Raw genomic sequence first — 18,582 nt, 5'->3', positions numbered from 1 at the left:
ATAGAACATTCCCTTTGGTCCTTACTGAGGCCCCCTCAACCCACTGGTCATTCTCAAGTGCTCACCACCACCCCAACTGGTGGGAGTTCCTCACTGTGGCCTCTCCACCATCATTGTCTTTTCACACCACCACCCCACTTATAGAGCATTTCCTCTCTGCTCCTCACTGGGGCCCCTCTGAGGCCCCGACAATGGTTGTCACTATACAGCGTTCTGACCCCCCCCCATACAGTATCTACACTTTGCTGGTCACAAAGGTCTACTCGGAGCTCTCCGCACTCTGACTGCCACTATACTCAATACTCTCTGAGCACCAGACACCATGCATGTCGCTATTCAGCGCTCCGCACCAAGCAGAATAAATTTCAACTTTAAGGTGATTGCACGTCCCTCACCCTCAAAACCCCCGGCCCTGCCTACACACGCCTACTGGGAAAGCCATCCCTGTGGACAGCTCTACTTTCGGATTGTAGAGAAATGTCTTTGCACTGGAGAAGAGTGAATAGAACAACCATGGAAGGCGTGGAAGCGGTTGGGTCAGGATGGAGGAAGGAAGGTGCATACTCCATGTGGATTGAGTTACCTGGAGTGATGAGCTGCTGTTCCTGGGCTCGGTGCCTCTGCCTGGAGACAACAAGGAACAAAAAACATGAATCAAATCTCATTCTATAAAAAGGAAGATAAATAAACACATAAGAGGAAGAACAGAGGACGCCGGACACTCACTCGCTCTTCTTGTTAAATTTGCATCTGCATTTCCCACCTGAAAAAATAAAAAAAAGACGCCAAATGAATACAAAGAGCAACAGACGGCACGGCGTCCTCCTATAATAAAGAGGACCGGTCAGGAACATTACAATTCTACATCAATAAATTATTGGCAGGTCTGAATATTCAGCAATTGTATTTTCCTGACAAGCTCTGCCTTTCATCATTTAAAAGCCGTCCTTGACTTCCAGTCAGTGACTTTGCCTAGGCCGAGATGATATCAGTCTGCTGAAGGCAGTAGGAAGCATTTCCTTAGTCCCCTCTCTCCCCCAGTGACTTTGCCTAGGCCAAGATGATGTCATCAGTCTGCTGCAAGCAGAAGGAAGCATTTCCGCAGTCTTCCCTCCCCCCCGGTGACTTTGCCTAGGCTGAGATTAGGTTATCAGTCTGCTGCAGGCAGGCGGAAGCATTTCCTTTATTTCCCCTTTCCCCCAGTGAGTAGTCCACTTCAGGCAGGAGGAAGCATTTCCTCAGTCTCCCCTCTCCCCCAGTGACTTTGCCTAGGTCGAGATGATGTCATCAGTCTGCTTCAGGCAGGAGGAAGCATTCCCTCTGTCACATCCACCAACTTTGGCTAGGCTGAGATTAGGTCATCAGCCTGCTGCAGGCAGGAGGAAGCATTTCCTTAGTCTCCCCTCTGCCCCAGTGACTTTGCCTAGGCTGAGATTAGGTCATTAGTCTGCTGCAGGCAGGAGGAAGCATTTCCTTCATTTCCCCTCTCCCCAGTGACTAGTCTGCTGCAGGCAGGAGGAAGAATTTATTCAGTCTTCTCTCCATTAGTGACTTTGCCTAGGACGAGATGTCATCAGTCTATTGCAGGCAGGAGGAAGCATTCCTTCAGTCTCCCCCAGTGACTTTGCCTAGGCCGAGATGATGTCATCAGTCTGCTGCAAGCAGAAGGAAGCATTTCCTCGGTCTTCCCTCCCCCCAGTGATCAGTGCAACAAATCACAAAAAGGTGAGAGGCTACAGCAGGGGCAGATTTGTGCCCGACGTTAGGATTTACATCATCTGGTCATCTCTGAGCCGAACCAGTGATGTCACCCTCACCTGCAGGAAGCATCTGGAAGACGGGGATGTATGGGGGGGGGGGGCAATGTTTTAGGTTTTTATTCTAACCTTTTATTTATTTTGGGTTTTTTTTCCATTAGCATTTCTTAACAGGGTGGAGGACAACCAAAGAACCGGACTTTGAATTTTCTATGGTAGGATTGCTTTCATTTTGTACAATTACTTACTCAGCAGTATAATAATTCCCATCGCACAGAGGATACCCGCAATGATCAGCCCCACCATCTTCAGAGACTCATAATCTGAAAAAAAAAAAAAGATAACGTGGGGGTCACACATTACATCACACACCCCCCCCCCGCCTTTCTCCTCCCTTACCACCTGGTCTGAAAAAGTATTTTTACCCACAATCCCATTCTTTTTTTACCAAATTAAAAAGTTTAAATTCCATGGTTAGCCTTTAATGATGTTCAGGACCCGGTGTCTTGCCGAGAAAGGAGAAAGTTCCCTCGGCGGATAAAGGTCCCCCCTGTACTGCGCAAGCGCTGCGCTTGCACAGTACGAATGACTAGGAGCCGCCGAAAATAGCTGAAGATGAAAATTTTCAATCAGCTGTACACGGCGTCTGCGTCCTGGGTCCAGGCTGAAGCCCCACCATCCAAGTGGACCTAGAGGGAGAATAAAAAAGTGCCGAGTGAAGCGAGGCCGTGCCCGAAGCGTGGCGAGCCCGCGAGGGGCCCTCTTACAGGCGCCGTGTACAGCCGATTTCTTCTCTATTTCGCTTTGGCTATTTCCGCCGGCTCCTACTGCGCAGGCGCTGCGCCTGTGCAGTAGAGGGGGGTCCTTATCCGCCGAGAGGAACTTTCTCGGCAGAAAACTGGCAAAGAGATTGACCCCCACCTAGAGCATGGCTGTAATTGGCCGAGCTACTATTATCGCCATGCTGAGCGATTCTCCATATATTCCTATTGAGTGTCCATTAGAGGGCGATAATTAAGCATTTCTACCCCCTGCGCCCTCTGGTGGATCATACATAGCAATGCATGGAAAGCTAGCTAGATGGATAATGGTGATCATTGTATGGATGTCCAGGTCTACCGGCCAAGCCCTCAGGAGATTTAACCCCACTGCATCTAAATGAGGAGCTTTTCTTTCCTTCTTCCTATACATTTATCATTACAAGCCCAGGAGGTGATAGAGATTATAGAGATTATATAATATATATATCTTTCTTGCGCCCCGAGCTTCTTCAACCAGTCCAACATGTTCATTAGCTTATGAATAGGGGAAGCCTAGCTTCTAAAACCAATACAATAAACCTTGTGGACGGCCTTCCCAGAAGAGTTGAAGCTGTTATAGCTGCAAAGGGTAGGGCCAACTCAATATTGAACCCTATGGACTAAGACTGGGATGCCATTAAAGTTCACGTGCAGGTAAAGGCAGGCGTCCCAATACTTTTGGTAATATAGTGTAGATTGTAACTAGGTAAGTGCAAGTCATGGAATACAACAATCTCCTATTTCCAGCAATTACGTGATCCAGAAATTTCTCTTGGGTGCCTTTACTTTTGCTGCGGTCATTGGCTGCTGGTTTCTCTTGGGTAAGCAACATAAATTGACCCCCCCCCCCCCCCTTTTTTTCCCCCCTCACTTCCATTGTTTAAAATCACATTTGTATTAGTCTGTTATGCTTTATGGTCTCCTGAACCTATACCTTGTAGATTTGGAACTTTTTTGGAGTCACATACTTTATCCATCCAAAACTAACACAACATTTAACATTTTGGCTACATATACAATGTAAGGCCTTCCTTTACCACAAAGCTAACAAGTTTGTAAAGTTATAAAAAAAAAATAAATAAATAAAAGGAATTGCTCACCGTACTCAAACTGACTGTTATCTAAAGAAAATAATACAAAGAGGAACGTGTTACTAAATAAAAAAACCTTTCTAAACAGATGTATAAAAACAAGAGAAAAAACAAAAAAGAAACAATGTATCATCGTTGGGTACACAGCCTGATGTCTTTGGCTGCATTCACACCTGAGCGTAGCATCTTTGGGCACGTTTTTGCACGACTTGCACATTTGTATGCAGATTTTTGGGCTTTGGCTTTTTTTTTTTTTTTTTTTTTTTATTAGCCGATAGAGAAAACGTATCTGTTGCATCATTTGTTGCTAGCTATTTCTGCTTTTTTTTTTTAGCTTTTCCATTAGCTTTTATTCATTCATTATTCATTTATAATGTTTTTTCGTTAGGGTTAGGATTAGGAGTTGGGTTTTTTTATATTTTATTGATATCTTAATAATAAATGAATAAATACAACATAAAATAAATACACAAATAAAAAAAAAAAAAATACTAAAGCAACAATAAAATTAACCCTCTAACCTTTACTACCCCCCCCCCCCCCAAAAAAATAAAAAAATAATAAAAAATATATATATATAAAAAATAATAATAAATAATATAAACATCCTACCTCCAATACAAAATAAATTATTATTAGTAATGTATATTTTTTGTTTGAGTTTGGGTGTTTGTTATATTATTAATAAATAAAAACAACATGTATTTCATATTTAACATTAGAGGTTATTATTTATTAATGTATTATTACATATTAATTTTAGATATTTGTGTCTTTATTTTACATTTATTTATTCATATATTATTACCATTTTCTACATTTTTCACTTGAGCAGAAAATCGCATGACAAAAAAAAAAAAAAAAAAATAATAATAATAATAATAATAATAATAATAATAATAATAATAATTATAATAATAATAATTATTATTATTATTATATGAATGGTGCATTTCCATTAATTTCTACTTTAATAAAAAAAAAAAAAAAAAAAAAAAAAAACAAACCACGCCAAAAATTTCCAAATCTGCCCGATTTGAGCAACATAAAAAAAAAGCTCCAGGCATCATGGAGTGGATATGTGAACCATCTCCATAGAGAATAATTGATTGTTTTCTCCTGCAGCAGCGTTTTTGAGCTTCACCCAGAAAAAACGCTCAGGTGTGAATGCAGCCTAAGGTAACCTTAGGTTTGTTTTACATTAGCGCACCTCCAAAGTCGCATGATTTCCAGTGGAGCGCGACTTTTGGTGGGACTTTGATCTTGTGTTACATTCTCTGGACCCCAAATCGCATCGGACCAAAGTAGTGCGGGAACCTTTGCTGAAGTCGCGACGACTTCTGTACCATCAGGTCAGTAGGAACGGCAATTTATTTTCAAATGGCACCTAAACACGGGTGCAAATCTGCCGCAATAAATCGTGGCAAACCGCAATGCGTGAAGCTGTCACCTAAAAGAAGCTCCTGCCTCTTTTTGAGCAACAAGCTTTGTGTGATGCAATTTAAATCGCACAACAATCACTGTAAAAAAATTTAAAAATTGCAAACGCCTTTAGGTGTCATTCAAAATTTTTTGCACAACGTTTTGGGATCGCGGACAGAAATCGCAGTGATTCTGCCCACAGTCTTAAACGCCCTGGTGTGAATGGAGCCTTAGGATGGAAAGTGTGCGACTTTGATCTCAGCTTACATTGTCTGGACCAAAGTCGCATCAAAAGTCGACCCAAAGTAGGGCAGGGACCTTTTCTGAAGTCGCAGCGACTTCGGTAGGAACGGCTCTCCTAGAAATGCTTTGAATTTCCTGCTACTTGGGGGTCTCACGAGTCGAATCCCAAGTGGCACAAGGGTGAAAGTGTCCCAAACCCCGGTTCTCACTGCCGCGACTTGAGAGTTCAAAGTTGCATGACAAGTCGCACCCCATTAATGGCAACGGAACCGTTCTAGATCTCAAGACGCTCCAACTTCACTGACCCAGGATACAGGTCAGGTAAGTCACTGACCCAGGATACAGGTCAGGTATGTCACTGACCCAGGATACAGGTCAGGTAAGTCAGAAGTCCTCATCCAAAGACTTGCTCCAGGTCAGCAGCTCAAAGTATTAAAGCCAAGGGATTGGCATGACAGCCAGGAGAGATCACTAAATGGCAGACCCCCTCCCCCACAACTGAGAAATGGGACGCACACAGAAGGAGGTTGTCTACTCACCAAAGCCATCTGATGCACGGAGACAGGGAGCAGCTGAAACACAAAACACAGAAGATGTTTACTGGAGGGAATGACAACGATAAAACCTGCAAACAGGAACTCCAACTTCTTCTTGGGGATGAGCCCGCGGTTCGAGTCGAACGCCGGAATGTTCATTTGCTTGCAAACTAACCAAACATGTGGGGCATTTGAGCGCCGCAGAACGCCCCATAATGCACTGCGAGATTGCAGTGCATTGATGTCCGATTGGCCAAAGCATGTACCTGACCTGCATGATTTGGCCAAATCACAGTGCGCTCTGCTGCGAGAGCCATAATTGGCCAAAGACAGGGTGCCTTTGGCCAATCATGGCTCAGGGGGACTAAATCCACGCCCCACACTATATAAGGCTGCTTACATAGCGGCTGTGTATAATATAATTTATATATATATATCACATACACATATACATACAAGAAAGAGCTGCCTGCTACTGCAAAGAATTCCATCTGTAGAATTATCCATCTATATATTTTTCTTCTCCCTCTCACTCCCCCCCCCCTTTGTCCCCATCCCACTTCCCTCCCCTCCTCCCCACACTTACACCCCCCCCCCCCATTTCTCTCCTTTCCCCTCTCATCCCCCCCCCCCCTTTTCTCCCCCTTGTCCCTCTTTTTCCCTCCCAATCATCCCCCTCTCACCCCCCTTTTTTCCCCCTTTTTCCACCTCTCACTCCTCCCTTTCACCCTCCCCCCCTTTTGCCTATTTCCCCACCCCCCTTCTCCCCCCCCCCATTTTTTCCACCTCTCTCCGCCCTTCTCCCCCTCTCTTCTTAACACCCCCCCCCCATTTCTCTTCTTCCCTCTCTTCTTATCCCCCCTTTTTTCCCCACATTCCCCCCTCCCCCTTTGCCCCTCTCTCTTCCTAACACCCCCCCCCCCCCCCCCCGTTTCTCCTCTTTCCCCCTCTCACTCCTTATCCCATTCCCCTTCCCGCACTCTCACCCCTCCCCCTTCTCCCCCCATTTTTTTTACCCCCTCTTTTTCCTTATCACATCCTCCCCTCTTCCCAAACGCTTTCACCCCCCCCCCCATATTTCTCTTCTTCCCACCATCACTCCCCCTTTACCCCCCCCCCCCCGCCCATTTGTCCCTTCCCCTGTCAGCAAAAGGATATTTCACCAATGATAACCCAGGATGCTGGAGTCCCATTCAATGATGTACCTCGTTTTACTAAAGAAAGGACAATATCCAGCTGTTCTGCCCTTTGTGTTCCATGGACAGTTATTTCCTGGACCCTGTTCTCAATAATTTAGGTTTTACATATGGCTTTTTGCCCTTTATGTGTACCATGTCTTATGTCTGTGGGTGACCCTATTGACCCATTTGTAAAATTCAGGACATGACAGAATAGATGGGTGTAATGGAAGGAAGGTCTGTACATACTTGCCAGCATCAGAAAAAAGGTGACGAAGAAGTCCTGCATCTTGAGATCAGCCGTTTTCAACCTGCTGGAGACAAAAGTAGAGAGTGAACAGATGTAGGAATTCTTTATATAAAGGAATATAGGAATAAGGTATTCTTTATATAAGAAAGCACAGAGGAATTGACTCTGGAAGAGTTTGCAAGTTTGCAGTTTGGCCTCTAGTACCACACAAGACGCTTGTAAAAGTTTCTGCCCAAGATTGGGATTGCTCATGGTAGTAGTAGAATCACTTTTGGATAGTTCCTTTGGGTTTCAGTCTAGATGGCTCTTCAGGAAGGCCTATCCTCACTGGTGGGGGGCCTTCCTGGTTCTAGGTGAATGGAAGTGAAGAAGCTCCAGATGTAAGCACTGGCGTTTGGCCTCTAGTACCAGACAGGACACTCCTAATACAGTTTCTGCCCAACCTTAGTGGTTGAGCTCCATGCACAGGTCTGTTACATAGGGTGATGTGAATGATTGCAATGGCATTGGATCATATTGGAAATGGTGACGATAGTAGAACCCCAAGTTTCTTTGGGGTTCAATCTAGAATGCTCCAGGGAAAGGTCTATTCTTACTGGCGTGGGGCCTTCCAGGCTCTGAGTGAATGGAAGTGTAGCAGCTCCAGAAGTGGGGAAGTTCTAGATGTAAGCAGTGGTTATAGTTTATGTCAAGTCCCCCTAAACACATTGGTATTTTTAAGTGGATTTCTAGCAGATAAATAGGGGAAAATGTTAAATAACTGGTCTTCAGATTGCTTACATTTGGAGCTTCTACACTTCCTTTTGCTCGTAGCAGTGAAAACTGAACCCCAAAAAAAACCTTGCAAATGCATATCTTCCACCATCATCACGATTCCCAATCTAATCCAAACCACACTGCAACCATTGCTTACATCTAAAAGGTTCTCTTCTACCCATTGACTTGGAGCCAGGAATGTCCTCTATCAGTGATGGTACACCTGCCTCAAGAGCAGTTTAAATTGAAACCCAAAGAAACCTTGCAAAAGCAAATCTACTGCTATCATTACTGATCCCTAATGACCCAGCGCCACTACAACCAGTGCTTACACTGGGAGCTTCATCACTTCCGTTCACTCTGTTCCTGGAAGGCCCTCCACCAGTGAGGATAGACCTTCCTGAAGAGCAGTCTGGACTGAAACAAAAGAAACCTTTTAAATGTGATTCTACTACTACCAGGACCAATCCAAATCTGATCCGATGCCACTGCAACCAGTGCTTACATCTGGAGCTTCTACAATTGCATTCACTCAAAGACAGCCCTCCACCAGTGAGGATAGACCTTCCTGAAGAGCAATCTAGAATGAACCCCAATGAAACCTTCTTGCTAGAAAAAAAGCATTTAGCCAGTTTGATCCTCTCTAGAAAGTAGCTGCAGCCCTTAGGCCCGGGGTAATTTAATGGAGAACATGGGATCAGTTCACCAAGCCTGGAAGACCCTCCACCAGTGAGGATAGACTTTCCTGAAGAACAGCCTGGGCTGAAACCCAAAAGAAACCATTTAAAATGTGATTCTACTACTATCATGACCAATCCCAATCTGATCCAATGCCGCTGCAAACAGTGACTACATCTGGAGCTTCTACAAGTGCATTTACTCAAAGCCAGGAAGGCCCTCCACCAGTGTGGGCAGAACTCCCTCAAAAGTGGCCTAGCCCTAGACTGAACAAAAAAAACACCTACAAAGGCTATTCTATTACAAATCGCCACCAATCCCAACATGACTGAACCCAGTGCTTACATCTGGAGCTTCTACACTTCCATTCACTGGGAAGCAGAATGGCCCTCCATCTGTAAGGATAGTCCTTTCTTAAGAGCAATCTAGAATGAACCCCAATGAAACTGGTTTGCTAGACAAAAGCATTTAGCCAGTTTGATCCGCTCTGGAGAGTAGCTGCGACCCTTAGCCCCTGGGAGTACTTTATTGGAGAATAAGGGGCCAAGCCTGGAAGGCCCCCCACCAGTGAGGATAGACCTTCCTGAAGAGTAGCCTAGACTGAAACCCAAAGAATCATTTTAAATGTGATTCTACTACTATCATGACTAATCCTAATCTGATCCGATGCCACTGCAACCAGTGCTTACATCTGCATTCCCTCAGAGCCAGGAAGGCCCTCCAGGAAGACCTTCAACAGTGGCCTATTATCATCATCATCAATTTATATAGCACCAACAGTTTACGCAGCGCTTTACCATGTAGAGGGGGGACAGCACAATTTCAATACAGAAGGGACAGGAGGGCCAGGCTCGTACAGCTTACATTCTAAAGGGAGGGGGTGGTGGTACAAAAAGGTAGAAGATGCGGGGAATGGTTTGATGAAGTTGTTAGGTGGGATAGGCTTCCCTGAATAAGTGAGTTTTCAGGGATCTCCTAAAAGGTGGGCAGGTTAGGGGCTGATCGGATATACCGGGGCAGGGAATTCCAGAGGATGGGAGAGGCTCTGGAGAAGTCCTGAAGGCGAGCATGGGAGGAGGTAACAAGTGAGCTAGAGAGTAGGAGGTCCTGGGAGGAGCAGAGGGGACGATTTGGGTGATATCTGCAGATGAGGTTGGTGATGTAGCTGGGGGGGCGATGTTGTGAATGGCCTTGTATGTTGTGGTTAGCATTTTGAATTTTATACGGTGGGGTAGGGGGAAGCCAGTGAAGGGATTGGCAGAGAGGGGCAGCAGTCACAAATCGGTTAGTGAGGTGTATTAGTCTAGCAGCAGCATTCATAATAGGGGGGGGGGGAATAGCGTGGGGGGGTTCAATCTAGGCCTTCTTGAATTGCTTTTCGTCTAGCAAGAAGGTTTCTTTGGGGTTCATTCTTGATTGCTCTTCAGGGAGGTCTATCCTCGCTGGTGGAAGGCCATTCTGGCTCTAAAGGGAATTGAAATGTAGACGCTCCAGATGTAAGCACTGGTTACAGTCTTGTTGGAATGCAGTTGGGATTGGTGATGGTGGTAGTAGAATAGCTTTTTCAGGTTTTTTTGGGGGGTTCAATCTAGGCCTTCTTGACTAAGGACACCAAAAAAGCAACTTATTCACTGATTATTTCCCGCCTTGACTACTGCAACCCTCTCCTTAATGGCCTACCCTTAACGCGGGTGAATACGTTGCTTTTGTGGTGTCCTTAGTCAAGAAGGCCTAGATTGAACCCCCCAAAAAAACCTGAAAAAGCTATTCTACTACTACCATCACCAATCCCAACTGCATTCCAACAAGACTGTAACCAGTGCTTACATCTGGAGCATCTACATTTCAATTCCCTTTAGAGCCAGAATGGCCTTCCACCAGCGAGGATAGACCTCCCTGAAGAGCAATCAAGAATGAACCCCAAAGAAACCTTCTTGCTAGACGGAAAGCAATTTAGCAGATTGACCCTCTCTAGGAAGTAGCTCCAGCCCTTAGACCAGGGTTATTTTATTGGAGAACATGGGACAAGTCCTCGAAGTACAAAGGTCTAACAACACACCAGGACAGGTCTCCTACCATCCATCATTCTCAGGGATAGTTCCGCCATGGTATGTCCTATTCTTACTGACAGGTCCACTTTGGTGAACCCACCAACACTGCATTTACTTCTACAGGAGTGTGGAAAATTTTTTACCCGCACAAAGATTGCCTTAGAGCTATAGAGCATCTTCTTACAACACTTTCACCATCAGGAACCTGTCGCAGAACCGGTTTGTTTTGCTCCTGGAGTCAAATGAAAACAATAAGGGGGGAGGGGGTTGGGGGGCCCCTACAGACTGGTTTCTGTCAAAGGAAACATAAAACAATGCAGAAACTTCTTTTTCCCCCCCAAGACAATTCAGATTATAAGCCAGAGGATTTAATGGAGGTCTGGAATCACCATCTTGTGAGCCATCATAAAGTGGACCTGTCATTAGATAAGATCACACATGCTCAGCTATATGTACATTGAACTCCACTCAGGTATTTTTAACCTCTCACAGAGATCACAGTGCCCCCTCCTGACAATGCCTTCATCTGATTTTCTCTCCAGAATCATGGCACCATCTTTGTTTAGACATCATCCAGGGTCACCATCTACTTCCTGGACTGAGATGCTGACTCAAGAGATGACGAAAGTCGGTGGTGGTTGCTCAGCTTATGGCGGTGTTCACAAATGTCTCCCACAGATCCGCCCCTGGTGCGGAGGATCTCATCATGTGACTTGCTGCAAAAAGTTACAGCCCGAGTGATAAATGGGGGAGGGGAGACTGAGGAAATGCTTCCTCCTTCCTATAGAAGACTGAGGACATCATCTCAGCCAAGGCAAAGTCACCAGACTGGAGCTCAAGGGCGGCTTTTTGATTATTGAAGGTGGAATTTTTCTGAAAAACGATACCATTGCTGTATATAGTGACCTATCCGCAATATAATCAAGCGGACATAAAAAATTACTGACGGTCCACATTAAAGACCCAAAATTAGCCAATTAAATCCACCGGTGCCTCCCCGCCCCCTCACTACTTTTTATTAATATTATCGACTAAAAGCAACTAATGCCATAATTTAAATTCAAAAAAATTTAATTTATAAAAAAATAAAAAAAAAAAAAATTATAAAATTGCATACCTACTGGTCTATCGACAGTGCTTGTACATTTGTTATATGTGAACGGGGCAAAATGAATGTTTAGACCATTTCCTGTGCCGGGTGAATGTTTTCTTTTTATTGATCCAAAAATGGAAACCACCACATTTGACCACTAGATGGCGCGAAGTACCATAGGAAAACCATGTAAGACTTAGTGCCATCTAGTGGCCAAATGCTGCATTTTCCTCTTTAGGAAAGGTACATTTGTCCAGCACAATAAAAGGCCTAATAACATTCGTTTTTGCCCTATTTGCACAGAATGAATGTGCATGCAATTTTGCAAATAATGGGCACAGCGGGTGTACAGACCCGGGAACTCAGCACAGGGATGGTGGGAACCCCTCATAATGGGCACAGCGGGTGTACAGACCCGGGGAACTCAGCACAGGGATGGTGGGAACCCCTCATAATGGGCACAGCGGGTGTACAGACCCGGGAACTCAGCACAGGGATGGTGGGAACCCCTCATAATGGGCACAGCGGGTGTACAGACCCAGGAACTCAGCACAGGGATGGTGGGAACCCCTCATAATGGGCACAGCGGGTGTACAGACCCAGGAACTCAGCAGAGGGATGGTGGGAACCCCTCATAATGGGCACAGCGGGTGTACAGACCCAGGAACTCAGCAGAGGGATGGTGGGAACCCCTCATAATGGGCACAGCGGGTGTACAGACCTGGGAACTCAGCACAGGGATGGTGGGAACCCCTCATAATGGGCACAGCGGGTGTACAGACCTGGGAGACTCAGCACAGGGATGGTGGGAACCCCTCATAATGGGCACAGCGGGTGTACAGACCCGGGAACTCAGCACAGGGAGAGTGGAAGCCCCTCATAATGGGCACAGCGGGTGTACAGACCCGGGAACTCAGCACAGGGATGGTGGGAACCCCTCATAATGGGCACAGCGGGTGTACAGACCCGGGAACTCAGCACAGGGATGGTGGGAACCCCTCATAATGGGCACAGCGGGTGTACAGACCCAGGAACTCAGCACAGGGAGAGTGGAAGCCCCTCATAATGGGCACAGCGGGTGTACAGACCTGGGAATTCAGCACAGGGATGATGGGAACCCCTCATAATGGGCACAGCGGGTGTACAGACCCGGGAACTCAGCACAGGGATGGTGAGAACCCCTCATAATGGGCACAGCGGGTGTACAGACCTGGGAACTCAGCACAGGGATGGTGGGAACCCCTCATAATGGGCACAGCAGGTGTACAGACCCGAGAACTCAGCACAGGGATGGTGGGAACCCCTCATAATGGGCACAGCGGGTGTACAGACCCGAGAACTCAGCACAGGGATGGTGGGAACCCCTCATAATGGGCACAGCAGGTGTACAGACCCGAGAACTCAGCACAGAGATGGTGGGAACCCCTCATAATGGGCACAGCGGGTGTACAGACCCGAGAACTCAGCACAGGGATGGTGGGAACCCCTCATAATGGGCACAGCGAGTGTACAGACCCGAGAACTCAGCACAGGGATGGTGGGAACCCCTCATAATGGGCACAGCGAGTGTACAGACCTGGGAGACTCAGCACAGGGAGGGTGGAAGCCCTTCATAATGGGGACAGCAGGTACACAGATCTGGGAAATGATGGACAAATATGGGACAAAATATTTGGTTCCCATGGAAGGCCAGTCCCTCCCGATGAGGAATCCACTGGGGCAGCCGGAACAGTCAAGTTGCATTCTTTGTACATTGTAGCGATAGTAAATCCTGCTCCTTCCTGGGAACGGCCGGAGATGCCATCCCTATTATCTGTGAGAGTTCCTGGCCTGAAGTCAACAGATGACCCAGCGGCAAAAACAATTCGGAAAAACACGTTGGCAGAGCGAAACGCGGAACAGATCATTGCGCCGAGATAACAATAACAATCAGCTCCATTATTATGGTGGTTAGTTCATGAAAGACGAGCAGATTTGTGCCAAAATTAGAAGCCACAAATACAACAAAAACAAATATGGAAACAAACAATGTATCAAACACAAATCCTGACACAGGAAACATTGAACAAAATTATAAAAAAACAAATTCTGGAAAACAACAACTCCAGACATTTGTAGACGCAATCACACCGACCATGGAAAATAATAATTCCTATTCCGGGGGAAGCAATGTCCTTTGTGTCACTTTAAAACTGAAGCTGGGGATTTTAACAATGTATCCTATTTTAAAAGTGGACCTGTCAGTCAATTTACAGATCTCCATGAATAAAACATGTCACAATATGTAACAATAGAATTTCTTAGAAAAGATCCACCTTCTATCATTAACCGTTTCAGCCCCAGAAGGATTTACCCCCCTTCCTGACCAGAGCACTTTTTGAGATACGGCACTGCGTCGTTTTAACTGACAATTGCGCAGACGTGCGACAATACACCAAAATAAAATGGACGTCATTTTTTTCCCACAAATAGAGCTTTCTTTTGGTGGCATTTGATCACCTCTGTGGTTATTTTTTGCGCTATAAACCAAAAAAAAAAGTGACAAATTTTGAAAAAATAAAAAGCAATATTTTTTTACTTTTTGCTATAATCAATATCCCCAAAAAATATCTAATTTTTTTTTTCTCAGTTTGGGCCGATACGTATTCTTCTACATATTTTTGGTAAAAAAATAAATAAAATTGCAATAAGCAATAATTGATTGGTTTGCGCAAAAGTTATAGTGTTTACAAAATAGGGGATAGATTTAAGCGCTGCGTAAACTGTTGGCGCTATATAAATCTCGTATAATAATAATAATAATAATAATAATAATAATAATTTATAGCATTTTTATTTTCATTTTATTAGTAATGGCGGTGATCTGCGATTTTGCGGCGGACACATCGGACACTTGACACCATTTTGGGACCATTGTCATTTATACAGCGATCAGTGCTATAAAAATGCACTGATTACTGTGTAAATGACACTGGCAGGGAAGAGGTTAACCACTAGGGGGCGATCAAGGGGTTAAGTGTGTCCTAGGGAGTGATTCTAACTGTGGGGGGGGGGGGGGGGGGGATTGCCTCACTAGAACATGACAGAGATCACTGCTCCCGATGATAGGGAGCAGTAGATCTGTCATGTTGCTAGGCAGAACAGGGAAATGCCTTGATATATAGGCATCTCCCCATTCTGGCACTCCGTGACACGATCGCGGGACACCGGGTGGACATCGAGTCCATGGGACCCGCGGGTAGTCACGCAGTACGCGGCCGGCGGCGCGCACCCACCAGCCTGCAAATGAAAGGGGATGTACCTGTACGCCCGTTTGCCCACTGCTGCCATTGTGCCAACGTATATCGGTGTGCGGCGGTCGGCAAGTGGTTAATGAGCCATCTTTGAGAGTTCCAGTCCAGTGCCTGGCCTGAGATGATGTCATCAGTCTCCTGCAGGCAGGAGGAAGCATTTTCTCAGTCTCTCAAAGATGGCTCATTAACCACTTGCCGACCGCCGCACACCGATATACGTTGGCACAATGGCAGCAGTGGGCAAACGGGCGTACAGGTACATCCCCTTTCATTTGCAGGCTGGTGGGTGCGCGCCGCCGGCCGCGTACTGCGTGACTGTACCCGCGGGTCCCATGGACTCGATGTCCACCCGGTGTCCCGCGATCGTGTCACGGAGTGCCAGAATGGGGAGATTTTTCCCCCAGTGCTCAGGAGGTACACAACTGTATCATTTCTGAGCGGACGTCAGTCCATGAAGTAGACAGGGACCCTAGGTGATGCCTGAACAAAGATGGCAGCATCCTTCTGGAGAGGAAAGAAGATAAAAGCGTCAGGGAGGGTCCTGTGATCTCTGTGAAAAAGGTAATAAAATACCTGGAACTGTTACATGGACATTACTTAGCATGGATTATGGAATATGGCTATAGTGGATCAATGCCATCATCCCTGTAAAATGGAAATGGAGAGATCCCTCAAAAGGGTGGGACTATAAATGGTCAATAAAGACAATAGATATGTTTTGTACTATCAGATTTTATTACAAAACTATACATATACGAAACATCAAGTGAAAATTGGTATTGATGGCAAATCTGGGCTTTCTGATCTGCTGGATGGTTGCCCGTTTTTTTGAAGCTCACTCAGGTGTGGACTTACATTGAGCTTGCAATACTGACCACCTTGGCTTCATTACTTAACATCATATTTGGACTTGTCTTCAGCCTGGATTATGAGATTGCAGTGATCTCTTACATTCACAGTGGTCCTATCGATCCTTCCCATTGCGACAACACCCGCTTTTCAAACATCGTAGAGCTTCTGTCTCTCTAGGCTGCATTTTATTTTGGGGGAATCTCTGCGGGACTGTCCTGAGTGGACCTCCAGGTCATACCAGGTGTGGTGTCAGAACAACAACAACGCTCGGCCCGCTGATGCAGGATTTTAAGCTTCACGACATGATTTTATGACACATCACTCAAGATTTGGAAAGTTATATGTACTGTCAATTCAGCACACCTCTGAAGAAGGAGTCTGGAAACGCGTTAGCGGTTTGTATCCATTCTTTCCAAAATCAATGTATGTATGTTGCCATCAATATCATTTTCACTTGATGATTTTTTTGTATATGTATAGTTTGTAATAACATTTTATATATTTACTACCTATTGACTTTATTGACCAGTGCCGCCACAGTCCCACCATTTGAGGGATTTCTCCATTTCTTTACTTAGCATGCATGGACTTTCAGTGAAAAACAAAATATATCTCTGTTGCTAGGTCCACTTCAGGGCGCAAGATCTCAGTGCCAGAATTCCTGTCTCTGTTACTGTCAACCTGCAAGTTTAGGATGTTCCTATCCACCTTTGAGTGTCCTTGGATCCTCCTGTTACACAATTTACTTAAAAAGGAAATACTAATTTAGGAGGCATGGTGGGAACCCCTCATAAAGGGCACAGCGGGTGTACAGACCCGGGAACTCAGCACAGGGATGGTGGGAATCCCTCATAATGGGCACAGCGGGTGTACAGACCCGGGAACTCAGCACAGGGATGGTGGGAACCTCTCATAATGGGCACAGCAGGTGTACAGACCCGGGAACTCAGCACAGGGATGGTGGGAACCCCTCATAATGGGCACAGCGGGTGTACAGACCCGGGAACTCAGCACAGGGATGATGGGAACCCCTCATAATGGGCACAGAGGGTGTACAGACCCAGGAACTCAGCACAGGGATGGTGAGAACCCCTCATAATGGGCACAGTGGGTGTACAGACCCGAGAACTCAGCACAGGGATGGTGAGAACCCCTCATAATGGGCACAGCGGGTGTACAGACCTGGGAACTCAGCACAGGGATGGTGGGAACCCCTCATAATGGGCACAGCGGGTGTACAGACCTGGGAACTCAGCACAGGGATGGTGAGAACCCCTCATAATGGGCACAGAGGGTGTACAGACCCAGGAACTCAGCACAGGGATGGTGAGAACCCCTCATAATGGGCACAGCGGGTGTACAGACCCGAGAACTCAGCACAGGGATGGTGAGAACCCCTCATAATGGGCACAGCGGGTCTACAGACCCCGGAACTCAGCACAGGGATGGTGGGAACCCCTCATAGTGGGCACAGCGGGTGTACAGACCCAGGAAACTCGGAGATGATAGAAAACCCACCGTTTTTTTTTTTTTCTCTTCTTGAGCGGCAGGAAAAAAAATTGTCAGGAGGGTTAATGCTCCATCATCCATTAAAGTATCAGCTTTGGGCGGAAAAAAAAAAAAAAAAAAAGGTTATTCCATCAACAAACTTGTGACAGGTCCTCTTCAAAGAGTAAATAAAGGGAAATGTTTTGGACTTCCTCAGAATTAGGCACAGAATGTCCTGACCGGACAGCAGAGAGGGGGGTTGCCATAGTAAAGGGAGAAGACGGACAATAGACCCAAATTAATGGTGGGGCCAAGTTGCTGAGGAAACTCTTTTGGAGCAGAAAAAAATCAACAACAACTGAAGAACAAAGAGCGGTGACTGCGGCGCTCTGAACGGGGAACAGCGATGAGGGGGGGGGGAGGGGTCTGAACAAGGCCAGGATTACCCAACATTGCAGAATTAGGAAACTGGACACGACAAAAAAGCTGCTGACGGGGCAAAATGGCCGACATCCAGATTATTTAACAGCCTTTTAGACAATGCGGCCCACTGTGTGCCAAGCTATGGGGTAGAGACCCCGGAAATGTCCTGAAGGTACCCCCAGACCCAATGTCAGGTTCATATCCAACCCACTGTCCATTAGAAAACATCTCTCCAGTTTTCTGATCAAACGCTAAATTGACTGATTTTCACCAATGAGTGCCGGACAAAATTCCCAATCGCCATCAAGCCGAATGATTGGCCGTCTGATTCTGAAATAAATTTTATTTTTTCATTACTTTCCAATAAACTTTTTACTTGAAAAAGGCAAGTGAATGGATGCTGGAAAAGCAGCCCCTTGCAGGACTGGGATAAGGGGTGGGCAGCAGGGGAAGCTGCCCTGGGCAAAGGGACAGAATGGACACAGGGCTGTAAACTCCCACTGACCCCAACGATGGGACACAATCCCTCCCACTGGCACCAGCGATAAAGGGAACTACTCCTCCCACTGGCACCAGCGATAAAGGGAACTACTCCTCCCACTGGCACCAGCTAAAAAAGGGAACTACTCCTCCCACTGGCACCAGCGATAAAAAGGGGAACTACTCCTCCC

General features: G+C 46.0%; 1 protein-coding gene across 7 annotated transcripts in view; it reads right to left on the bottom strand.

Moving 5' to 3' along the window:
• LOC141110291 (FXYD domain-containing ion transport regulator 3-like) overlaps positions 1-18,582 on the bottom strand; it is a 47,481-nt gene that overhangs the window by 1,127 nt on the left and 27,772 nt on the right. For 4 of the 7 annotated variants that reach the window (XM_073601587.1, XM_073601586.1, XM_073601582.1 and 1 more), the window contains exons 2-7: positions 7,277-7,338; positions 5,853-5,885; positions 3,658-3,678; positions 2,006-2,080; positions 727-763; positions 584-624 (exon numbers count right to left, since the gene is read on the bottom strand). In XM_073601587.1, coding sequence (XP_073457688.1) covers positions 584-624; positions 727-763; positions 2,006-2,080; positions 3,658-3,678; positions 5,853-5,885; positions 7,277-7,316 — 247 coding nt within the window. In that variant the 5' untranslated portion in view covers positions 7,317-7,338. Of the gene's footprint in view, positions 1-583; positions 625-726; positions 764-2,005; positions 2,081-3,657; positions 3,679-5,852; positions 5,886-7,276; positions 7,342-18,582 lie in introns of all 7 variants that reach the window. The other 3 variants (XM_073601585.1, XM_073601584.1, XM_073601588.1) reach the window with 1 other exon arrangement.

Source organism: Aquarana catesbeiana, linkage group LG10 (genome assembly GCF_042186555.1).
Source record: "Aquarana catesbeiana isolate 2022-GZ linkage group LG10, ASM4218655v1, whole genome shotgun sequence".
In the NCBI taxonomy this organism is placed as follows: Eukaryota; Metazoa; Chordata; class Amphibia; order Anura; family Ranidae; genus Aquarana; species Aquarana catesbeiana.
Note: the sequence above shows the minus strand (reverse complement) of the source record. Positions and strands in the feature narration are given on the sequence as shown.